This window comes from Macaca fascicularis, chromosome 5 (assembly GCF_037993035.2).
Source record: "Macaca fascicularis isolate 582-1 chromosome 5, T2T-MFA8v1.1".
NCBI classification, from domain to species: domain Eukaryota; kingdom Metazoa; phylum Chordata; class Mammalia; order Primates; family Cercopithecidae; genus Macaca; species Macaca fascicularis.
In genome coordinates, this window is record NC_088379.1 from 8,631,747 (window position 1) to 8,647,954 (window position 16,208).

The following is a 16,208-nucleotide window of genomic DNA, read 5'->3' on the forward strand; positions in this document are numbered from 1 at the left end:
ACATGTTTTCCTTAAATACTGTCCTTTTAAGTAACTGTTGAAGTTAACAGAGCTGATACTTTCAAACTCAAAAGTGAAAGTTTTATTCTCTTAAATAGCCTTTGTCTTGCCTAATTAAAGGGGCCATAAGCAATTCTGTGTCAGCAGCCAGCAAGGCAGCCTGCTGTGGATGAGGTGGTCCTGCAGGGAGCTTTCCGCCCTTCCCAGAGCTTTGCCCCAGTCCCCCTGTTTTCTGGCCTGGCAGGTCTGGAGTGCAGCAGATGCCTCCTTGTGTTTTGATGAGTAGCCGGGGCCGAGAACTGGTGTCCTGTCATGTGTGAGGCCCTGGGCTGGGCTCAGGGTCCAAAGGAGGACAGCTGCCCTCCACAGAGAGAAGACAGGTCCCTGAACAAGTGTGAGAAATGTCCTTGAAGAGCCAAGTACAGGGGAACTTGGTAACAAGAGTGAGGAAGTAAAAGAAGGTGATTCAGTCTGCCCTGAGGTATCAGATCGCTAGGAAGGTGCCTGGGGTTTTGAGGGACCTCGTGGAGTTCTGCAGCCAGGCAGGAAGCTAGCCTGTGCAGAGCAGAGCTGAGGTGGGAGATGTCACGTGGCCAGGTCATGGATAACAGTGTGCCTTAGACCTGATCTGTAGGGGCAACGGGCAAGGCCAGCATGAGGCATTCTGGCATGACCAGCACTTGAGATCACTTTGACCAAGGATTGGATAACAGGCTGGAGGCAAGTGAGAAATGATGAGGGTAGAACGTGGACAGTAGGGGAAGGGCTGAATACAGCAAGTGCATGTGTGGGGGCAAAACTGGTGGACTTAGGAAGGGGCGCATGTGTGAAGAGCACCTGCATAGAGCACAGCTGGGGTACTTGGGGGGGAGGGGTTCTGGGTGGGAAGGAGACTGCTGGGGAGGCCCTGCAACTCATTTCCGCCCTAGGACAACGGGAACAAGGTCGGGCTGTTGCATGAGTCTGTGCATCCCAGCGCAGGAAGCGCCAACATAGCCCATGGTGGTCAGCTGCCTCCCATAACCATTGTTTCCCTTGTATTTTTGGTTTACTAAGCAAGTGATAAGCCCGATCTTCAGTCGATTCGGAGCCTCTGGGGGCTTGCTTGTATTTATTCCTCCAACCCCTGTTACAGAATGCTCGGAAAACATTTGTGATTTGATGGCAGCTTTAATTGATATGAAAGAAAGAATAACTGGAATGCCTTTGCAAAGTTACATTCCACACAGTTCCCACCCTCAGGAAGCTCAGAGTGACACAGGAAGTTTGGGATGTGCAGTTTATTACAAGGCAGAAAGGGACTACTATCCGAAGATATTTTCAGAAAATGGTAGGCCAGGAATAGGAATATGAGAAATAAGTTTGAGCTTAGGGGCCCGGGTAGGTCTCCTGGAGAAGTGGGGCCATGGAGGAAATGCAGGATGCCCCGGACTCCCTGCACATTCCGGGAGTTGAATGGACCCACAAGGACAGGGCTGTGGGGGCCTGCGGTGAGGGCAAGGAGCTGTTCCTTGTTCCTGTCCATTCTCTGTGCTGAGTTTCAGGAGCTTCCATCCTTTTCTTTAGCCCATATCAAGCTGGCAAGAATGGCTGAGAGAGCAACTATCTGTGCCAAGCTCACTCAGCTCCAAGAAGCTCCCATGTATCCCTGGTGTCAGGGCACCTGGCCTCACCTAGCCTGAGCACTGGGAAACATGCTGGTCTGGCTCTGGGCCTCTGTCCCTGTTGAGCAGTGGAGTGGCCAGGGGCATGGCTCTGAGGTCAGAGGGGCCCAGGGGCAGATTGGCCAAGCTGCCGACCCCCTCTTCCTCTCCAGACCCTCCCCACACCAGATCCTTCTCCATATTAAAAAATATGTGTAGTCCTTCAGTATACTTCATGAGAGAAAACAACAACAAAAGAATTTTTTTAATAATGGTACCAGAGGCAGGAAGCTGGCCGTGGGAGCCCAGGGGAGAGCGCATAAGTAGATACAGCTACAGCCATAGCAGTCAGCTTGCACCCCTGGAGTGCAGTGGTTGAGATGGAAAAGTCGATTACCAGGCAGCACAGCTGTGTTTTAAAAGTTTCTCCTGAAAGCAGGGGCGTTGTTCACACTAATGCTCTCGGTCATCCGGCACCGGCCACCATGTTGCTGCAGCTGGAAATGGGGGCTTTGCCAGTGGTTCCTGGAGCGCAGGTCCGCATTCTTGTTAGACTCTTGCCTGAGTTCAGTATGATGTCATCCTGAGTGTGTTTGTTTCCTCGCAGTTTGAACAGGAAAATCAGCGACTCATTGGTGAAATGAACAGCTTGTTTGATGAAGTGAGGTATGTTTGTGGCTCCTCTGTGAGCTGAGAGCCTGCTTTACAACTTTCCAGGAACTAGGAACGTTATTTACCTTGGTGCCCAGGCATCCACATGGGGCCCCTGGGCTGGTGCAGCCCCCCTCAGCCATTTTGACAGGGCTGGGGTGGGCATGTGGCCTGAATCTACAACTCCCTCAGCCTGTGGGCCTGTGGGTTACCTCCCGCCTGCTGCCACTGCTGCGGGGGGCCCAGATGCTTTCTACCCCAAGAGATGCAGGAGTGACTGCAGATTACCTGCGTGTAATTTCCACCACCATTTGGGCTGTTTCCATGCAGCGACTCTGAAATGAAATGGGGCCCTCGTGAAGGACAGCTGACCAAGGGAAGCCCTCTTTTGCAAATGGCTCCACTGGGGTCTGCCTGCTCCTGTACCCCCCAGGGGGTCAGGAATGCAGAAGGCAAGGCCTTGGTCACCCACACGTGCACCCACTGAACTCTAGTTTCTGTGGGAAGGCCTGCAGCATGCTGAAAGTAAGGCCCGGGACTTTGCAGAGCCTGTTGTATTGTGGACATGTCCCCCAAATCAAATCAATCCTGATGCTGCACTCACACAGCCTGAGGATTTTCTCAGTGTAGGTGTCAGCCTCCCAGGGGCTCTTCGCCTTCTGCCCTCAGATGGACCTCCTAGTCCTCCTCCAACAGCCTACCTTTCACTGTCCGTCCCCGCTACTCCCCCATGCCCAGATACTCACTGGCTTTTCTTCCCCCATCTCCTCCCCTGCCCTCCTGCCACTGTGACACTGTTGGGATTCGTGTCTGCTTCCACCTGGCCAGGAGCTCAGCTCCCACCACTTTTCGCCTCCTGCCACTTCCTGTCGCTGCTTTGTGCTGGAACAGCAGTTAACTTCAGCCTGGGCCAGCTTCCGTTTGTAAATAGATGGGCCCCCACCTGTCCCCCAGGGTAGCCCAGGCTGCCCCTGACACCAGGAAGATGGCTAGCCCAAGTGTTTCCGATCCGACAGAACACTCCATTGCCAAACCAAGACATGGCATTTTCTAAATGAATCAGAGGAGCTTTTTTCTTGGAACAGGGAGTTGGTTTGAGGGTAAATACACTTTTTTCTTTAACCCGCTGAGCAGTAACAAAGCAGGATCATCAGCATATTCTGACCTTCTGAATCCCCACCATGTGTTACCATGGTGACAAGGCTAGGCAGAGAACTTACTGGAGACTGCTTTCTGTAACTGGGGCATAACCAGACCCTCCCCGGTCCTTGACCAGTGACACAGAATGCAAAGGGCACTGCCCACACCCACCTCTTGGGACTGGGGCTCAGTTGGCATGGTCGAGTGGACTTCCAAAAAGCCCAGCGTGCTAGGCTACACCGGGAGACAGGGAAGGTGACCCAGTAAGGAGAGTTTGCCTTCCTCTCCAATCTCTTCCCCCAGCCAACATGGTATGCTCCCCCGTCTCTCCCACCTTCATGTAGAAGACAGGATTTCTTTAGAAATGTGTAACAGTCCTGTTAGATTACCAAGTACTAATAGTTAATATGTAATCTATTCTTCTTTTTATGAAGGCAAATCGAAGGGAGAGTGGTTGAGATTTCCAGACTCCAAGAGATATTCACGGAAAAGGTTTTGCAACAGGTAAAAACAAAAACAAAAACAAAGTAGCTGTACGTTTTAACTTAAAGGGGAATGTACTTGAGAGACATTTTCCCAAAGGCTGCTGCTCTGCGCAGCCAGGAGCAGAGCCATGTGTTGCTAGCAGGTGTGCGTGCGCAGAGCTCCTCAGGGCAAAGCTCTCACTACCCAGAGCTGCCTCTGCACACGTGTGACGGAGGAGGAGCTCCCCACAGGGGATCCACTGGCCCCACTGACCACGCCGTGTGGTGGCGCATGCAGTGGCATGTGGGAGGAGAGTCCAGGCCTGGCAGTCAGGGTTCTGGATGTGCTGGGTGAGCTAGGTAGCCCGGCCAGGCAACAGTTTCCATCTATAGATTGGAGTGACCCCTGCAGGGTTGTTCTCCATTTGAGAGAGAACTACAGAACGATGCTGACGGGCAGTTGCTTTTCTGTCAGTAGAGTTACAGGAGCTCAGGCCCAGGCCTCTCACAGTGCGAGGTCCATGCCGCCTCAGGGATGGTGCCTGCATGGGAAATAGGATTGTTCTTTTCAAGTCAATTTTCTGAAATTCTTCCAGCCAATAACTGGCAAAACTTTTAGTGACCTAATAAATTTGCCCTTTTCTTTTTAGCACCCAAAGACAATGGGAACGTTTTGTCTTAGTATGTTAAACTACTTAACTTAAAATACTTCTCTCAAAATGACTTTCCATAAACCACACAGCCAGAGTGAAATCATTGTAAATGAGGTACATTAAGTCTAACAGCAGTTTGGAAGTTCGGGTTCATAGGAGTTGCTCTTTTGAATAACACTACCCTGCTTCAAACCTCCCAGCGGCTGCAGGGGGCCTGGAAGGGGTGTGCAGAGCACAGGCAGAGCCTTGCCTTGGCTCACCAGGAGTTTCTTTTTTTATTTTTTTTTATTTTTTTTGGAGACGGAGTCTCGCTGTGTCACCCAGGCTGGAGTGGTGTTGTGATCTTGGCTCACTGCAACCTCCTCCTGGGTTCAAGCGATTCTCCTGCCTCAGTCAGCCTCCCGAGTAGCTGGGATTACAGGCATGCCACCACGCCTGGCTAATTTTGGTATGTTTAGTAGAGACGGGGTTTCACCATCTTGGCCAGGCTGATCCCGAACTCCTGACTTCAGGTGATCCACCCGTCTCGGCCTCCCAAAGTGCTGGGATTACAGGCATGAGCCACCAGGCCCGGCCCACCAGGAGTTTCTAAGTCCTGAGGAACGATATGTGTTTCTTGTTTTTTTCATCAGTGTTACATTGTAGTTCATATTGATTCTCTCATTGGAACCTTGGCAGTGGTCACTTAGCTCACACTTCGAGATTCTCTAAAATGGGGTGATGACAGGGCAAAGCCATCTCGGTAATATTCATTGCTGGGAATAGAGGCCAGAGGCTGCCTTCCTCCCTAAAATGTGTCAGGTTTCTCTAAAAACCCACACTAGCATTCATTCCACCCGACCGTGTTAGGAAGCAGCTTCACCACCGCCAAAAGGAGGAGAGAAGCAGGCACTCCTGCTCATAAGGCCGTCTAGCACCGTTGCTGCTCCTGCGGGGCCAGACGCCCCCTTGTTAGACCAGGATCCCACACTCCTCAAGCTTTCCGAGGCTTTGTTTGGAGTAAACGTTTTATGTAAGCATTCTGCATCCTATTCTGATTTTAAAATTTAGCCTGTTTTTTTAAAGATATAATTGTAAAACACAAAGCACTGTTTTTGAAGCTAGCATATGTATTTCGAAACACATATATGTTAAAGCTTACTTCTGTGGACTTCAGAAAGAAATGAGAGACTAGAAGGGAAACCTCTGGCATATGGTGGCTGCTCCACAAACAGTAGCTCTTAGGTTTTTGTCCCTGTCATCAGCAAGTGGCACAGGAGGGATGGTAGGTGCAGTGGAAGGAGCACTGCAACAAGATGGGGTCTCAGCCCTGCACGGTGACTCACGCCTGTAATCCCAGCACTTTGGGAGACCAAGGCGGGAGCATGGCATGAGCTCAAGAGTTCAAGACCAGCCTGGGCAACATAGGGAGACCCCCATCTCTACAAGAAAGTTTTAAGATTTAGCTAGGTGTGGTGGCGCATGCCCATACTCCCAGCTACTTGGGAGGCTGAAGTGGGAGGATCATTTAAGCCCTGTCTCAAAAAAAAAAAAAAGTCTCATCTCAGTCCTGCCACTTGGTTGCTATGTGACATGACTTTGGTCAAGTTAGTAAACTTCTCTGAGCCGTGAGTTTCCCTTTCAGAAAATAGGGGTAATACCTACTTCTTGGGGTGCTGTGAGGGTTTGTGGCTGTGCAAGTAAAGCCGTTTGCCCTTGCTGACGGCTGCTGTTCTTGTCATGATATATGCTTCGGGGAGGAGGAAGTTGCTGTATAGGTCAAGCATCCCTAAACTTAAAATCCAAAACGTGAAATCCTAAGTGCTCCAAAATCTGAAAGTTTCTGAGTGCCGACACGACACTCAAAGGAAACGCTTGTTGGAAACTCTCTGAGTGCCGACATGATACTCAAGGGAAATGCTCGAGGGAGCATTTTGGATTTCAGGTTTTTGGATAAAGGATACTCAACTTGTATTTATCTTTTCTTCCACAGGAAGCTGAGATTGATAGCATTCACCAGTTAGTTGTGGGGGCAACTGAAAATATCAAGGAAGGCAACGAAGACATCAGAGAGGTAGGTACTGTTTGGGTTCCCCAGGTCCGACGTGGTGCAGCACTGAGTCCGAGCAGTGGGTGTCAGTCTCACAGGCATAGCTGCCCAGGAGCCTTGCTGGGCAGAGCTCACAGGGCAGATCACAAACTTGTGTGACCATGAGGCCATGGTCCATTCCAACGGAGCTGCGTGTGTTCATGAGACCCACCACCCATTGCCCACCTTGGCTGCTGTTGAGAGGCAGTGGCTCCCCAGCCTCCAAAGGAGCAATCCAGGGTGGGTAGGGGTACTCCTGGCAGGGTCAGGCCAGCTCCCCGTGTACAGGGATGCACACAGGTGGACGAGCTTGTTGGCCCCCACCGAGGGGTCAGAGCCTGGCCCTTACAGAGGACACTACAGCCATCCTGTTGAAGGGACTGTTTCTCGAGCTCAGTCCTCAGGGTTGGGTCACTACAGACATCGTGTTACTGGGAAATACAAAACTTGCGGTCACACTGTGCTCGGGGCCTTTAACCCTGGGACAGAAAGGAGTGATTCCGAGAGTGTGTTGAGGGAGAACTGTGCCGGACACAAATGATGGCCAAACAGAGGGAACTAGAACCCATTTGTCTTCTGGTGGATCTCAAACCCACGTTTTGGTTTTGCTTAGTAATTAAGCCATCTATTCAAGGTAAGCACAGATGGAGTGACACCCATAGTTACAGCCAGGATCAGGAGAGCACGTGGGAAGAGTGGGGCATTTCAGAGCTGCTCAAACCACACTCCTGTGTGATAAAAACCCCTGTGCTCCCATCCCTGCCCAGGCCATTAAAAACAACGCTGGCTTCCGTGTGTGGATCCTCTTCTTCCTCGTGATGTGCTCCTTCTCTTTGCTCTTCCTCGACTGGTACGACAGCTAGCCTGGGCCACGGGGGCCCAGCACGAGAGTCCGCATGGGCGCTCACAGACTGCGTGCTCCATGTACCTCCGGTGCTGGAGCATGGTATGACCAGATTTTATCACAGTGCCATTTGAAGGGAAAGGGGTTCGGACAGACAGACATTCCCCAAAAAGGGATACCCCGGGCCAATGGTGTTCAGCCCATTTAGCAGCTGAAAAAGAAAACAGTGTACACCAATGGGAAGCAGCCTGTGTAGCCATCATCAGGTAAGACAGACTGAATGCGGGAGCTGGTGATTAGCTGCTCCTGAACTTGAGGCTGCCTTGGCAGGGGGGCTGCTCCAGTAGCAGGGGCACAGCAGGCCTCAAGAGCCCCTAATTGTCTCAGGGTTCAAAGGAAGTCACTGACCTTTCCCATCCGGTAGCTTCAGGGAAGAAAATAACGTCTCTCAACAAACGATTACTTTTGTTTCCTTGTGGCTTCTTGTCTGTCTGAGTCAACCAATACACAGACTCACTGGATTATAGAAAAGAAAATTCACATCTGCCTTGTTAATCTAATAAATACAATTACAGACCCTTCATGTGTTGTCAGTGAGTCTAAGTTGAGAAATTCAGTGGCAGCCCAGCCATCTCCTATCAGGGAAGAAATGCAGGGGAGACTGGGGCCCTCAGTGAGGGGCTGCCTGGCGTGCTGCTGCCCCCAGAGCAGGCAGGGGGTGTGGGAGGGCCAGTTTCCTGCCACTGGGTCCAAGGAGCCTTTGTTCAAAGGAGGAAGTGGGCCACAGGAAGAACGGGCCTGCTTCTTTCGTGCCTGTGCATCTGACCTTCCGGGAAGTGTAAACAGGAACACCTATTGGCAACTGAAGGCGTGAGACATCTGGACCACATCTGTACAGAAAGCATCCCAGCGCCCACGTGGGCATGAGACAGTTGGCACTGCGCCTGGTGAAGTGCGTGTGTGTACAGACAGTCCACTGGGCAGCACCGGTATCCTCGTGTTCTTTATTTGCACAGAGTGAAATGTCAGAAGTTACATGTAAATGAATTCACAGTCAATAAAGTCCATGTCTACTGGGAAATACAGGCTCGGCCTCTGCACTGTGTGCACATGGGCTTCACTTGTCTCTATTCAGATGTGCAGGGAAGCTTTGGCACTGATTTATTGCTCTTGAGTCATTTTCCACAGCTTAACAACACCCTTCTCAACACATGCCTCTGTGATGCACACCGCTGTGCCAAGGTCACGGTCTGTGTCTCCAGACACCCTTGATGATAAAATATATTTTCTGTCTTAGAAGCTATTTCAGGAAACAATAGTGGAGCTGACCACGGTCACCATGCCTGTTCACAACACATCTCACACTATTTGTCATTTATTTCTGATCTACTAAAAAACTGAAACTTTTGACATGTACACCAGAAACAACACATTCAATAACATAGAAGAAACGTCTGTGAATGTCTTTTTTCTATTTAATTGTTTTACACACTTAGTTCATCTAACTGGCAATCTTGTAAACATAAACTTTAATATCAAGATTCAAACTGGAACAATTTTCTTACAAAGATCGTGAGTTGAAATTTGTCATTTTGTTTGCACGGTGCCACACCAGCCCCCCACCCCACAGCCTTTTCTGCCTGTTTCCCACATCAAGGGATATCAGTTTCATAGAATAAAAATTAAAGTAGCCCTAGCTTAATAGAAATTACATTTCCACTTTTCCCACCCAGCTCATTTCTTTAAAAACTAACAGGGCTATTGGTGCAAATGTATTCATAACAGAAGTGAACGAGAGGGCCGGTGGGCGTTCTTTCCCATCAGCTCGTCCCAGAGCAGACAGACCACCTGCAGGGAGAGAGTTCTGCGCCTCACGGGCCCAGGCCCATCTCTTCCCAGCCCCTCCTTCACATGCTCTGCCAGTCTACACACACTGGAGCGAACCCCAGCTGTCGCCACCCAGGTGGGTGGTGCCCCTCCCTCCTTATCAAGATGCCAGAGTCAGAGGGGAGAGAGTAGTAAACCCACACCGAGCCTGCCACATTGCAGGGCCGTCCCACCCCGACTCAGGACTCAGCACGGGGGGGGCAGGTGGGTCTCTGTCCTCATTCTCTATGCCACTCACTACAGTGCATCTTGGCAGCAGTCAGCACAGTTACCTGCTGATGGCAGTGGAAGAAATGCGAAGGAGGCTTGCTCTTAGCACAGCGAGAGATCACTCTAGATATGGCTATGGAGGAAGGTTTGCAGACAGTAGGGTGGTTTCAAGAAATCAATTCCACAAAATGCATTTATCTGAGGTCCAAACCCTTGGCATATCCAGTGTAAATTTATTTTTTGACAGCATCCAATAAATCCCAGTAAAGGAGCTAAATGAAGATCTTAACATGAAAAGTGGTGTCAGAGCTCTTTAGGCAATGCTGAAATGCACTTGATTTTATGCCCGTGGGTGGTCGGCAGCAAGTTTTATTTGCAAAGCAGCATTAGCAAACAGAAGCAATTGCACCATAAATGAGTAACCTCTAAAGTATCAGTAATTATATTTAATGAAATGTCCCTCAAAGTCCCTTTGTTACTTGCAAGTGACACATTGTAAGGAACTTGCCCATCCCGCTAAGCTGACTTCTCAGCCGCTTCAGTCTCCTGCTCAGACAGCTTCTCTTCTGACAGAACTGACATCCAGGGCGATACAGAGCGCGTGATGCTCTGCTTGGCCAGGTTGTAGTGGTTTATGACTGTGTAAAATTTCTCCCGGGCACTGGAGTCTTGCTCTGCGTAGTAGCTCTCCAAGCCTTCTGGGATGCACTGGGTGTTCTGAAAGACAAGAGGCCATTGAGAGCGCGCGTCGGTGCAAGAGGGGGTGCCAGTGTGTCTCCAGTTGGCGGCCAGCAGTTACTGAGCACCTTCCCTGAGCTTGGAGGAACACATACAGTGATGAGCAAAAACGGGCATAGATCTCGCCCTCGGAGTGCACAGCACAGGGGAAGCCTGGCCTTGATTATTCTTTATAGACTGGCTGGTGAGTGTCATGCCAGACGGACACTTGGGCTCCAAGGGCGCCAGTGTAATGGGACAACAGGCCTTACTTCACTGAAGATCTTGCACTAGTTGTCATTTTTAATCAATTGGAAAACAATGACACTTCCGAAATGTCCAGAAACAACCAATTCAAATGAGGACGGAAGGGAAGTGAGAAGGGCTTCCCTTGAGCTAGGTTCTCAGCAGAACTTAGCTAGGTGAGACGAGGGCAGGGCAGCACTCAAGGCAAAGGAAACCAGAGTGGAGAGAGGCCTTGGGGCAGGAGTCAGAAGAGCGGTACTGGAAGGAGCTGGGAGGGGGGCCTGGTGACTCAAGGAGCAGCTGGAGGCTGCTGAGGAGCTCAGGAGGGGTGGGGGTGCCAGAAGCTATCCCCTACGGGCTACAAACCCTGCAGAGGCCAAGGACTCCTAGGGTTGTATGTGGAATTCTGTTGTGTGGGCATTCTGGAGGGAGACCGTTCATCACTGTCATCAGCTTGTTGGGAGTCTAGGGCCAAAAAAGGTTAAGGTCCTGCAGCCAAGGCTGGTGGCCTGGCAGTACAGGAGCAGACCTAACCCACTGCCCCACAGTTAGAGCTGGTGTTGGTGGGGCACTAAGTGGGCATGGTGGTCAGTGTGCTCATACAGCTCAGGGATCCCACACCATCACCCGAAGGAAGGCGTGCAGAGGTTGCTGTCTACCCATTTTCCCCAGGGAGTTGATCAGGGCATGTGGCACCCACCAAAAGACTACATTTCCCAACCTGCCTTGTAGCCAGATGAAGCCATTGACTGATTTCTGACCAATGGGATTCAAGTGGATGTAACCAACCCGGTTCTGCACTGGGCCCTTAAAGGGAAGCTACCTGCCCTCCGCCATTCTGCCCCCTTCTGGGCCAGCTCTGACCATGCAGAGGACAAAGCCCTGGGGGCTGGCAGGGCAGCAGGAGACAGGGAATCAGAGCTCCGGGATGACTTTGTGGGTCCCACACTGCCTTCAAGCTTGGAGTTTAGTGTGAGAGCGTAATAAACCTTCCACCTTGTCAAAGCTGCGACTATTTGTGCATCTAAGCAACCAAAGCATTACACTAATAGCCAAGAAGGGTCACTTTATCAAATAGGAAAAGTGAGACTGCAGTTGAGTCAGGGGTCTCCAGCCTTAGCCACCACCACTGTCACCTGGAAAGAGTTTAAAAACTCCAGATTCTCAGGCCCTCCCCACAAAAGTGTGACTCGGCAAACTTGTGCTGTAGTAATCAGTATTTTTAAACATCTTCCCAATAAGCCTAAGGTTCAGCCCTACTGAGTCCAGTGTCCAAAGTGGTCAAGGCCACTTTGCTGGTACGTGGCGAAGTCCACAGCACTCACCAACTCCTGGTACTTAACAAGAAAATCCTGAAGTTTCCACCTCTGCCACCGAAAGTGCTGGATTCCTTTCCCCGCCCCAAGTAAATACAGGGTGGTGAACATCTGGAATCTCTTTGATGACTCAACATGTCCAGGTACCTCAGGCCAACACTAGGATTCCCAGCGGTGGCTGCAGCACCAGTGAGTGAGGACGGACAGGAGACATCTGTGCCTGGCTTACCCACGACGCACCAGGGAATCTCCTTGGGGAACCTCCTCGCCTGAGCGCAGGTCTTTCTCTACCTCTGAAGCTGAAGGCAGGTTAACCGGGCTCCCCAGCTGAGGGGCCAGCTCCTGAGGCTGTCCTGCTGTGTCTAGGCCCATCTCCCCCACCCGTGGCAAGCAGGAAAGGGGAACTGCCCAGGTTCACATTTCCCTCCTGACATTCTCATACTGGCCGTGTGCAGGATGCTTTTCAGGCATTCTCTCTCTGTGAGGTGAGTTCCACTAGTCCCACTCTATAGATGGGGGAAGCGAGACCCAGACAGGTGACTACAACCTCAACTCCACGACCCCATACCGTGTCACCCAAGGTACTGATCCAAGACTTCCCACCCAACCCAAAGACAGAAGAGTGAGAAAAGGAAGGCCTTACAATAAGCTCTACCCAGGGGGCGCTGGTCAGAACCATCTTTTCCATTGGCCGTCTTAAATCTGGCCAACATGCATCCAGTCCCTGCCGTGGGGCACACTGGCCTGAGAGGTGGATCCCAGCTTGCCTTGACCATCTCACTCACTGGAGCTTTCATGGAGGTTTCACCCTTCGGTGCCCTCAAAGACAGCAATTACAGAGCTCATTTTATAGAGGGGGACCTGAGTTCAGGGAAGCCTACACCTGCCCTGTAAGTCAGGGCTGCAAATAGAACCAAGGCTAAGGCCACAGTCTACACAATATCTGCTACCCAACGTGGGGCCACTTTGGGCCCAATGCTCTGAATCCGGAGGCCCCTCTGACGTGCGGGCTCATGTGACGCTGCCTGGCTGCTATGTAGTGTCAGGAGCAGACGGGGCGAAACACGTTTCGCTGAGAGAGGAAGAAAGGTGGATCTCAGATGTTCTCACATGAGCAGATTTGGGGGCCTGAGTGTAACCTGGCGTGTCTTGTTCTTTCTCTAAGGGAGTGAGCTCCTGTCTCCATTTGGAAATTCTTATGCTGGATGCCTGCTGTGTTTAGGAAAAGGAATGTCAGGGTGAGGTTAGCAGGTGGGCCGCCCATCAGGTTTATCTCATGCCGGTTCTGTGCTAGGCACCAGGACCACCAAAAGGAGCATGATATAGCCCAGGCCCCAGCACTGCTGAAATCGGCCCTGCTGGTCCCCTTGCCCTGCCCGTGGGCTTCACTCAGAAAACCCGAGCTCATGCTGCTGTAGCATCAGAAAGTGGCAGGCCTGTGTTGTCCTCTGCAGAGGGAGGGTGGTACCTACCTTAGGTCGTGGCTGACAGATCAGATGTGATGTTCTGTGCCCCAGCGCTGGCACACAGAGCCACTATGTGGTCGACTAGGGGCTGGGAAGATGGCGAGGGGGGGGAGGGGCCGTGGGTTGGGGGTGCGCTAGACAGCACTTGGGTCTTACAGAGGTTTATCAGGAAGTGGATTCTGGCAGCAAATCCACACCCCCATTCCCTGCAGGCCAGGCCCTGTGGTTCAGGCGGCGCCGGAGGGGGTTTTCCCTGTTTTGGCAGCTGTGGCTGCTGCCTGTCCTCGGAGGTAAGTGACTCACCTCCACTGGCTTAGGGCAGGTGTACACGGATCAGCTACTGATGCCACCCTGCCCCGTGGGGAATCCATTCTCTCTGTTACCAGCTCATTGAACCCTAAAGTCTAAAGATGAGAATACTTTATACCTATGAGGCCCTTGTGAGCAAAGAGCTATTTTCAGAAGAGAAATGACAAATGGAATGTGCTTCTCACCAACACTGCCCCTCGTCCAGTGTTCAGGGGCTGCCACTGGCAGGAGGGCAGCACTACAGGAGAAGGGAAGCTTTGGGGCCAGGCCCACCGCACCAGCTGAGTTCACGTGGAAGTACTTTCTCTGAGAATCTCAGGTCCCTCACCTATAAAATGGGGCTAATGAGTCACCCCACCGTGTTGCTGAGGACTCAAGTCAATGCACGGTGGTTCATGTTAAGAAGCCGGGATGTGCCTCAGGTCAGAGTGGACAGAAAAGATAAAGCCAAAAGACACCACCTAAGTACAGCCTTTTTATCACCAACGTCTTCATCTCAGCCCCACCAGGACGTTGGGAAGCACCTGACACGCTACAGAACAAACAGCCCATTCAGATCGGCAGCACCTGCGTCAGGAAGGCTCCGTAGGCCAAACTCCCCTCCAGCCCACCGCCACGCCCCTTCACGCTGTCCTCTCCACCTGCCGCTCATCATCCCTCAGGGAAACGGACCACGGGTTCCCCTCTTCCCTCCTACCTTGGCACCCAGCAGAGCACTGCAAGACCTGATGTGGCCAACACCTGTGGAGTGGCGGCCCCGCTCCGGGCTGGCATACGAGATGGCTCAGAAACGGCCCTGCCCTCCAGGTGCCCCGCCCAGGGAGAAGGACAGATGGAGTCCCCATGTGCCCCCCACACAACGTGGCTGCCTGAAGGCAAGGCTGGGGAGGCACCTCGGTGCCCGTGGTGGCAAGCACCCCAGGGGGTGAAGAAGGGCTTCCCAGTGGAAGCAGAACACAGAGGCCTTGCCGTGAGCGCAGATGGGCCGGGGAAGGCTCCCTGCGGCACTCCTGCCACCCCCCTTCCCATCTCATACAGAGCTGCCGTCACCTGTGGGGCGTGCATCGAGGGGCGCGTGGCCCAGCTGGGCCTGCATGTGGAGGAGTTGGGGAGGCTCCCCACCTTCTCTGGGCCTCATTCCCTTACCTATGAAGCGAAGCTGATGACAGACCTGTCTTGTGAGGGATGGGAGGACTGAGGTAGCTAAGTAAGTGTGTTCTTACCAGCACCCAGCACTCGGTCAGCACTGGAAACGAACAGCCACTAAGGGCCGGGTGCGATGACTCATGCCTGCAATCCCAGCACTTTGGGAGGCTGAGGCTGGATCACTTGAGCGAACCCAGCGTGCACACAGTAGGAGGCACTTAGTAAATACCGCACGTGCTGACTGTACCGAGTGAACTGAAGGGCGTGACCCTGGGCTCCACGAAGAGCCTGTATACACCCTCGGCCACCGGTAAAATGGGGACGTAACCAGCGTGCACCCTCGGCCACCGGTAAAATGGGGATATATCCAGCGTGCACCCTCGGTCACCGGTAAAATGGGGATATAACCAGCGTGCACCCTCGGCCACCGGTAAAATGGGGATATATCCAGCGTGCACCCTCGGCCACCGGTAAAATGGGGATGTAACCAGCGTGCACCCTCGGCCACCGGTAAAATGGGGATGTAACCAGCGTGCACCCTCGGCCACCGGTAAAATGGGGATATATCCAGCGTGCACCCTCGGCCACCGGTAAAATGGGGATGTAACCAGCATGCACCCTCGGCCACCGGTAAAATGGGGATATAACCAGCGTGCACCCTCGGCCACCGGTAAAATGGGGATGTAACCAGCGTGCACCCTCGGCCACCGGTAAAATGGGGATGTAACCAGCGTGCACCCTCGGTCACCGGTAAAATGGGGATATAACCAGCGTACACGCTCGGCCACCGGTAAAATGGGGATATAACCAGCGTGCACCCTCGGTTACCGGTAAAATGGGGATATAACCAGCGTGCACCCTCGGCCACCGGTAAAATGGGGATGTATCCAGCGTGCACCCTCGGCCACCGGTAAAATGGGGATGTAACCAGCGTGCACCCTCGGCCACCGGTAAAATGGAGATGTAACCAGCGTGCAACCTCGGCCACCGGTAAAATGGGGATGTAACCAGCGTGCACCCTCGGCCACCGGTAAAATGGGGATGTAACCAGCGTGCACCCTCGGCCACCGGTAAAATGGGGATGTAACCAGCGTGCACCCTCGGCCACCGGTAAAATGGGGATGTAACCAGCGTGCACCCTCGGCCACCGGTAAAATGGGGATGTAACCAGCGTGCACCCTCGGCCACCGGTAAAATGGGGATATAACCAGTGTGCACCCTCGGCCACCGGTAAAATGGGGATATAACCATCCACCTCACAGGGCTTCTGGGTGCATTCCACGAGCAACTGGTATAAAAGCCCCACACAAGCTGCCCAGTGTTGACAAGCACACGCACAAATACGGAAGAAAGAGAGCGGGGGGACTTCATGAGCTCACACCTCCCCTTTCTCCAGCTTCGGCCAAGGGCAGCTGGATACAGACCAGCAGCTCCCTGGCCCTCCCAGG

General features: G+C 52.5%; 2 protein-coding genes across 10 annotated transcripts in view; one reads left to right on the forward strand and one right to left on the reverse strand.

The window, feature by feature from the left end:
* The window catches only part of STX18 (syntaxin 18), a 126,124-nt gene extending 117,580 nt beyond the window's left edge, over nt 1–8,544 (forward strand). For 6 of the 7 annotated variants that reach the window (XM_045392130.3, XM_074039419.1, XM_005554464.5 and 3 more), the window contains 4 exons: nt 2,251–2,309; nt 3,869–3,938; nt 6,524–6,604; nt 7,387–8,544. In XM_045392130.3, the coding sequence (XP_045248065.1) occupies nt 2,251–2,309; nt 3,869–3,938; nt 6,524–6,604; nt 7,387–7,482 (306 nt within the window). In that variant the 3' untranslated portion in view covers nt 7,483–8,544. The remainder of the gene's footprint in view (nt 1–2,250; nt 2,310–3,868; nt 3,939–6,523; nt 6,605–7,386) is intronic. The other variant, XM_045392132.3, reaches the window with a different exon arrangement.
* Nucleotides 8,454–16,208, reverse strand: part of NSG1 (neuronal vesicle trafficking associated 1) — a 34,700-nt gene continuing 26,945 nt past the window's right edge. For all 3 annotated transcript variants that reach the window (XM_005554462.4, XM_065544769.2, XM_005554461.4), the window contains one exon: nt 8,454–10,277. In XM_005554462.4, the coding sequence (XP_005554519.1) occupies nt 10,077–10,277 (201 nt within the window). In that variant the 3' untranslated portion in view covers nt 8,454–10,076. The remainder of the gene's footprint in view (nt 10,278–16,208) is intronic.